This window comes from Amblyomma maculatum, chromosome 3 (genome assembly GCF_055883805.1).
Source record: "Amblyomma maculatum isolate TAMU_Amacu chromosome 3, ASM5588380v1, whole genome shotgun sequence".
NCBI classification, from domain to species: Eukaryota; Metazoa; Arthropoda; class Arachnida; order Ixodida; family Ixodidae; genus Amblyomma; species Amblyomma maculatum.
The window spans coordinates 12,249,680-12,257,588 of record NC_139346.1 but is presented as its reverse complement, the minus strand read 5'-3'; the positions used below and the strand labels follow the sequence as shown (position 1 = coordinate 12,257,588).

The following is a 7,909-nucleotide window of genomic DNA, read 5'->3' as shown; positions in this document are numbered from 1 at the left end:
GAAGTCACTTCAAGTCCACCGCCTGAGCCAGCATATGCCTATGCTTCGCCCCCCATGCGGTCGGCACCAACAGATTTTGCTCCCCCCTTGCTTCCGACACGATCTCCATGGCGCACATCAGACAACAGGCCTATTTGATACCACTGCGGCATCCCTGGGCACACTACACGCTACTGCAGGCGCCGAATAAATATGGCCTTTGCTGCACGGCCTGCGCCACCTTATTTGGCCCCCCAGTTCCCAGTCCCATCGGGTCCTCCAACAGCACCCCCTGAACCTCCGGACTTCCACCCTCGTCGTTCGCCATCACCACGTCGCCGCTCCATTTCGCCAATGCGCCGACGACCCGCTACCCAGCCGGAAAACTAACCGCCGCAGTTCACGAGGCACGAACTGCGTATCCGACCGAATTTCAAAGTCCTCGTCTTAATCCCGCGAATGTTACTGCTGTCATCGTCGAAGGTGTTCATACTCTTGCGCTCGTCGACACCGGCGCCGCTGTATCAGTTATCAGCCAAAAACTCTGCCGCTCTATCCGAAAGGTGACTACGCCTCTCGAGGGACTATCGCTTCGTACCGCATCCGCTCACAGTATACAGCCGACAGCTATCTGCACTGCTCGCGTCGTCATTGCTGCAGCCTTGTACATCATCGAATTCGTCGTTCTCCCCACATCTTCTCATGACGTCATTCTCGGCTGGGATTTCCTGTCCCAGCATCATGCTATCATTGACTGCGCCAGTCCTCAAGTAGAGCTCATTGAATCGAGTGATGCACCGTCTGATGCCCTGCTCCACGAGCCGTGTCCTCGTTTTGCGACCAAACTCCTCGTAGCACATGACACAACCATCCCACCCGTTAGCGCTGTTCTGGTTCCCCTCACTGCCTCTTTTACCACCGCCGCGACAGTCCTCTTTGTGCCCTCTAACGTTGTCTGCCGCCGCCGCCACTTACCGCTGCCGTTTGCCGTCCTTGACATGAAAAACGGCGCTAGCACACTTCTGGTAGCCAATCCTCTTCCGTCTCCCGCTATGTTGATCGAAGGGGAGTGCCTCGGCCGCATCGAGCCCGTGGACCTTCTGTTCACCTTTGATGATGTGTCATTCCCTGTTTGCCAAGTTGACGCCTTGACTCCAACTCTTGTGGCTTCAGATCCGCTACAGCGGGACCTTTTTGACCATTCCGTGGACAGCGCTCTAGAACCGCGCCACCGCGAGCAACTTCTTGACCTTCTACACCAATTCCGCGCCTCCTTCGACATTCCGCAATCTTCCTTGGGCCGCACGACGACCGTTTCCCACCTCATCGACACTGGCGCTCACCCACCTCTCCATCAGCGGCCGTATCTGGTGTCCCCGACTGAGCGCCGTGTTATTGCCCAACAAGTCGATGACATGCTACAACGCGGAGTAATTAGAGAATCATGTAGCCCATGGTCGTCTCCTGTGGTCCTAGTTAAAAAGAAGGATGGCTCCATACGATTTTGTGTTGATTATCGCCGCCTCAACAAAATCACTCGTCGTGATGTGTACCCCCTCCCACGAATCGACGATGCCCTAGACTGTTTGCAAGGCGCAGAATTCTTTTCCTCACTCGATTTACGCTCCGGGTACTGGCAGGTGCCCATGGCAGAGGCGGATCGTCCTAAGATCGCCTTTATTACTCCAGACGGACTATACGAATTTAATGTTATGCCATTCGGACTCTGTAACGCCCCAGCCACATTTGAAAGAATGATGGACACTGTACTGCGCGACCTGAAATGGAACATCTGTTTACGCTACCTCGATGATATCGTCGTCTTTTCAACCGACTTCCCGACCCACCTGACTCGACTTCGCCAGGTCTTCACTTGCCTAACCCGCGCCGGTCTTCAACTGAACCTCAAAAAGTGCCGCTTTGGTGCCCGCCAGCTCACAATACTCGGACATGTTGTATGTAAAGATGGCGTTCTGCCTGATCCTGAGAAGCTGCGCGCCATCGCTGACTTTCCGAAACCGACCACTTTGAAACAACTGCGAAGCTTCGTGGGCCTCTGCTCGTACTTTCGTCATTTTGTTCGGAATTTCGCAACCATCATAGCCCCCCTTACACAGCTCTTGAAAGGCACCCCTAACCTCTCCTCTTGGTCGCCAGCCTGCGATGATGCATTCGCGACACTGCGCAATGTTCTGACGTCACCACCAATCCTTCGCCATTACGACCCTACTGCACCTACAGAACTTCACACCGATGCCAGTGGTGTCGGCCTCGGCGCCGTCCTCGCCCAGCGCAAGCCTGGCTTCTCCGAATACGTTGTCGCCTACGCAAGCCGTGCTCTCACCAAAGCCGAGTCCAACTACTCCGTTACCGAAAAGGAGTGCTTAGCAATCGTGTGGGCTGTAACGAAGTTCCGCCCTTACTTATACGGCCACTCCTTCGAGGTAGTTACAGATCATCACGCTCTCTGCTGGCTCGCGTCTCTCAAGGATCCGTCTGGCCGTCTCGGGCGCTGGGCTCTCAGGCTTCAGGAATACGACATCCGTGTAGTGTACCACTCTGGCCGCAAGCACTCTGACGCCGACGCTCTTTCTCGGTCACCGGTGCGCTCGCCTAACTCATCGTCCCCTCCTCAAGCATTCTTGTCAGCACTCACCATTGAGGATATGCCTTCCGAGCAACGACAAGATCCTTGGGTTTCTAACCTGCTGGATATCCTTGGCACTACTTCCGCGGCTACGCATCCTCGGGCACTCCGCCGACGGGCCTCCCATTTCGCCATTCGGGACGGCCTTCTCTACCGCAGGAACTACAACTCAGACGGCAGAACGTGGCTTCTTGTCATTCCGCGCCACCTCCGCTCCGAGGTTTGTGCCTGTATCGACGTCATGGTACACCGAATGCCAGGGGGAAAGAGCACAGCTTTATTTGAGCAACGCGTATTTATACAGATGGCTTGGACAGCAGCGTATCGGCTGTTGCGTATCAGTTGTACATTTTGAGGCCGCACTGCGCATGCTGTCCCTGACGCATACGATACATCTTCCTTCTTTTGGAAAGAAAACTAAAAACAACAACAAAGCAAAGTTGCAAGCACGACATGGGCTCAGTGCACAAAAGAATAACTTAAGACATTTGCTGAAAGTCTCTGCCGTATTCCAAGCGTCGCGGGGGTGCACGTTGTCTCTGCGATCGTCTTAACCCCGGAGCGCTTGACACTGCATCACCATCAGATGTCACTGGTCGCGGCTGATGCTGAGGCGTGCTGTCCTCAATGGTGTCATCGCTGTCGTCGTCAAGTTCACTCAGAAAGTTTTCTTTCGTAGACATGAGATGTTTTCGATTGCGACGCAGAAGTCTGCCGTCTTCTGTTAGAACATTGTAGGACCTTGGTCCAGCACAGCGCTGCACGACCTTTGCTTTTTTGTCCCAGACAACTTTCTTCACGCGCACAACGTCACCTTGTCTCAGGGGTGGTAGGAGTTGCCGGTCTCTCTTACTCTGGCGATGCTTGGCAATATGCAAACTGGGACCTTCTTGAGTGTCTGGTAGCGTTGTTCGTAGCTTTCTGGCCTGAAGAATCTCTGCGGGTGCCGCAGCACCTTCCAGTGGGGTTGTCCTGTAAGCGAGCAAACCAAGCCAGAAATCTTGATTGGCTTCAGCAGTTTTCTTTAATATTCGCTTCACCACCTGTACCCCCTTTTCTGCCAGGCCATTCGACTGTGGGTATCTAGGGCTAGAAGTAATGTGCTGGAAATCATATTCTCTTGCAAATGCAGCGAACTGGTAGCTTGAAAAAGGGGGTCCGTTGTCTGAGCATACCCCCATTGGTATGCCATATCTAGCGAAAATAGCGCTTGTTGCTTGAATGACAGTCCTGGCCGATGTATCCTGAAGTAATTCCACCTCCGGAAAGCTTGAGAGCGCATCGTAAACACAAAGATAAGGTCTACCCCCATAGTAAAAAATGTCGATTCCAACTCGGTACCACGCTTGCGTGGGCACTGAGCGCATCTGCAGCGGCTCACACGGCTGGCTGTATGCATATTTCCGGCAGACTGCGCATTTCTGGACAAAGGCTTCAATGGCACTATTCATGCCTGGCCAGAATATCGCTTCCCGGGCTCTGGATTTGCATTTGCTTATACCCAAGTGGCCTTGGTGAATTTTTTCCAGAATTTCGTGCTTCATGCTAGTGGGAATCACCACTTTGGAGCCCTTTAACAAAACGCCCTGAACCTGCGAGAGCTCGCCAGTAAATGGCTTCAGCTGACCTTCAACCGGTGCACCTTCTCTCAGACTTTTGAGTACACTGCACAGATATTCATCTTTGTTTGTCTCGGCGACCAGTCGAGTTAAAGTTCTATGGCTCACGCGAGACGAAACTACACTCACGGCGTGTACTTCTGCATCTTGGCTGTCGATGTCGGTCTTGTCACAGTTGAGTGAAGCCCGGGACAGCATATCGGCCAGGAAGAGGTGCTTTCCTGGAACAAAAACAATCTTGATATCGTAACGAAACAGTCGCAGAAAGAAGCGTTGCAGCCTTGGCGGCATGCCACCAATCGCTTTTTGAGATATCGCTATCAAAGGTTGATGATCGGTTTCCACGATAATGTGACGACCGTATGTGAAATGATTGAACCTTTCACAACCGTACACAATCGCCATGGCTTCTTTTTCTAGCTGCGAGTATCGCTGCTGGGCTTCCGTCAGAGCTTTGGACGCGTATGCGACCGGCTTCCACTCATTATCGTGAAGCTGTAATAATGCAGCACCTAAGCCGTTTTGCGATGCATCGCATGAAATTTTAGTTTCTTTTGCAGGGTCGAAAAGCGATAGGAGTGGTTGTTTGCTCATGCTGTCGCAAAGCTGGTTCCACTCTTTGGCGTGGTTCGCCGTCCATTCAAACACAGTGCCCTGCTTTAGCAAACCTCGTAGTAGTGCTGTCCTGCGCGCCAACGATGGCAGAAATTTGCTGAAGTAGTTTGCTACGCCGAGCATTCTTTGCACTGCTTGTTTGTCCTTCGGCTCAGGCATTTGCGTCATGCATTGTATCAATGAGTGGCTAGGTCTTGCTCCCTCACTGCTGATTGTGTCACCTAGGAATTCTATTTCTGTCATGCCAACTGTGCATTTGGTCGGGTTGAAAGTCAAGCCAGCTCGTTCTGCCGCTTCTAGCGCTAGCCTCAGCCGGTCATTGTGCTCTTTCATCGATTTGCCCCAGACTAATACGTCGTCAACATATACTCTAACACCTTGTAGTCCATCGAAGATTTCATTCAGAATCTTTTGGAAAACCTCTGAAGCAGATGAAATCCCAAAAGGTAACCTAAGAAAACGGTACCGCCCGAAAGGCGTTGCAAATGTGCACAGTTTTGACGTTTCCTCGTCCAAGGGTATCTGGTGGAATCCGGCGTTCGCATCGAGGCGCGAAAAAACAGTTGCCCCGGCCAGCTCCGCCTCTATGTCTTCTCGCGTTGGCATCTGGTAATGTTCTCTTTTAATACATTCATTAATCTTCCTGGGGTCCATGCATACCCGAAGTTTTCCATCCTTTTTTCGTACTATCACAAGAGGGCTTACCCAGTCAGTGGGCTCCGACACCTTGGAAATGATTCCACCCTGTTGCATGCGTCGCAGCTCTTCCCGTAGTGGCTCCCGCAAGGCTAGTGGAACCCGTCGCGCTGGCTGCACTACCGGCACGGCGTCATCGCGGAGTACCATATGGTATCGACGCTCAACGCAACCCGTGCCGCTGAACAGATGACGGAATTCGTCTACCACTGTTTGTGTTGAATCTTGACACACGGCGTGCACCTGCCGCGAAAGGAGTCTAAGGCGTTCGCAGGCTTGAAGGCCTAGTATCGCTTGCCCTTTGCGCACAATGAAAAACTGTAGAACGGCGTTGTGACCATTAAGCTTCACTTCCGTAGTGATCGTGCCAACTTGTGCTTGAGCAAGCCAATCGCGCTCACGGACAGTGTTTCTGACAGCCACGTTGAGTACATTGAACTCTTCCTCGGAACCAGTGAGCTCACTTATTTGCTGCTTTGCTTTACAGCAGACCGCAAAGTGGTTTTTCCGCTGGCACTTATAACAAGTACGACCAAAAGCAGGGCAGCTCCGCGGTGCGTGCGTTCGTGCGCAGCTTTGGCAGATATAGGCCTGCTGCCTTTTACGATGGGTAGAGCTCGTTTTGTGGACTGGGTCGACCTGATGATGGTCTTGTTCCCATATTTCCTTATGCGCCGCGGCTGCTTCGGCAGCCTTGCAGATCTGTTCTGCTTTCTGGAGGGTGAGCTTGTTATCTCTCAATAACTTCTCGCGTATCTTGTCGTCAGTTATACCAAAAACAATTTGGTCTCTGATCACTGAATCGAGTAACCCAGCAAAGTTACAAAGTCGTGCTTGAGTCTTCAAATCTCTCAAAAAGTGCTCGAATGGCTCGCCAGGTTCCTGCACTCGCCTCTTGAATAAGTAGCGCTCATATACTTCATTGCTCTGGGCTGCGCAATACTCGTCAAACTTTTTGATTACCGTCGCGTAGTCACTGCTGCTTTCATCTTCCGAAAAAGTAAAGGTGTTAAATACCTCAATTGCTTCTTCACCTGCGGTAGTCAGCAGTAGCGCTGTTTTCGTTGGCTCTGGTCGAGGCTTTGCTGTTTCTGTCGCCGTCAGGAAAAGCTGGAACTTCTGCTTGAACAGCTGCCAATTCTTTGCGATGTCCCCTTTCAGGTGAAGTGCGTCCGGTGGCCTTAAGAAATCCATTTCGTGGCTTATTTCTTCGGTCTGCTCGTCGGCGTTAGCCACTTCTGACACCATGTATCGACGTCATGGTACACCGAATGCCAGGGGGAAAAGAGCACAGCTTTATTTGAGCAACGCGTATTTATACAGATGGCTTGGACAGCAGCGTATCGGCTGTTGCGTACCAGTTGTACATTTTGAGGCCGCACTGCGCATGCTGTCCCTGACGCATACGATACAGTGCCCACCATCACATTGACCCTCAAAGCGCTCATGCCGGCGTCCTCAAAACCTATGATCGAATTCGTCAGAGGTACTACTGGCGGGGAATGTACAATTTCGTGCGGCGCTACATTCGCTCTTGTACCGCCTGTCAACAACGCAAGATTCCTCACCACCCCGCTGGCCCGCTCCAGCCTTTACCTTGTCCAGCTCGCCCGTTTGATCGCGTGGGAATCGACCTTTATGGTCCGCTACCATGCACTGCCGCTGGTAATTGATGGGTCATCGTCGCAGTCGATCACCTGACCCGTTACGCCGAGACTGCTGCACTTTCCGCGGCGACAGCCCGAGAGGTAGCCCATTTTCTTCTACACCACTTCATTCTTCGACACGGCGCCCCTCGCGAGCTACTGAGTGACAGAGGTCGTGTCTTTCTTTCCGAAGTAGTTCAAGAGCTCCTGTCGTCTTGCAAATCGATACATCGGGCTACAACCGCGTATCACCCGCAAACAAACGGCCTCACGGAGCGCTTCAACCGTACGCTTGGGAACATGCTCGCAATGTATGTTACATCTGAATCGGGAAGCTCCAACTGGGACCAGGTACTGAAATTCGTAACGTTCGCGTACAACACTGCCACCCAAGCAACAACTGGGTTTTCGCCCTTCTTTCTCTTATATGGCCGTGAACCATCTTGTACACTGGACACAATTTTGCCATACCATCCAGATGCCTCTGAGTACAGTGCTTTGTCAGATATTGCACAGAAGGCCGAGGAATGCCGTCAGCTTGCTCGCACGTTTACCTGCAACACTCAAGGCTATCGCAAAGATCAGCATGATACCGATACCCCTGCTCCCACGTTCCTGGCCGACAGCTTCGTTTGGCTATGCGTTCCTGCCACCAACAAACTAGACACCAAATACCACGGACCTTATCTCGTCTTGGAACGCACATC

General features: G+C 52.3%; 1 protein-coding gene across 2 annotated transcripts; it reads right to left on the bottom strand.

Moving 5' to 3' along the window:
• Nucleotides 1-2,871: 2,871 nt before the first annotated feature.
• On the bottom strand, nt 2,872-6,903 carry LOC146194239 (uncharacterized). 2 transcript variants are annotated; one of them, XM_084597304.1, is made up of 3 exons: nt 5,566-6,903; nt 4,375-4,466; nt 2,872-3,598 (listed from the first exon to the last, which is right to left on the bottom strand). In XM_084597304.1, the coding sequence occupies exons 1-3, from the start codon at nt 6,802-6,804 to the stop codon at nt 3,106-3,108; spliced, it is 1,824 nt and encodes a 607-aa protein (XP_084453430.1). In that variant the 5' UTR covers nt 6,805-6,903; the 3' UTR covers nt 2,872-3,105. The 2 variants fall into 2 exon arrangements, with proteins under 2 accessions (XP_084453430.1, XP_084453431.1); XM_084597305.1 differs by having other exon boundaries at nt 2,879-3,598; nt 6,574-6,897.
• Nucleotides 6,904-7,909: the final 1,006 nt, after the last annotated feature.

Excerpts from the sequence above, each read along its gene's own strand:
- LOC146194239 (XM_084597304.1), bottom strand. The coding sequence starts at position 6,804 with ATGGTGTCAGAAGTGGCTAACGCCGACGAGCAGACCGAAGAAATAAGC. Across the intron at positions 4,467-5,565 it reads TGTCGGAGCCCACTGACTGG|GAAAGCACCTCTTCCTGGCC; the intron begins GTAAGCCCTCTT and ends TTTTTGTTCCAG. Across the intron at positions 3,599-4,374 it reads AAGATGCAGAAGTACACGCC|GACAACCCCACTGGAAGGTG; the intron begins GTGAGTGTAGTT and ends GCTCGCTTACAG.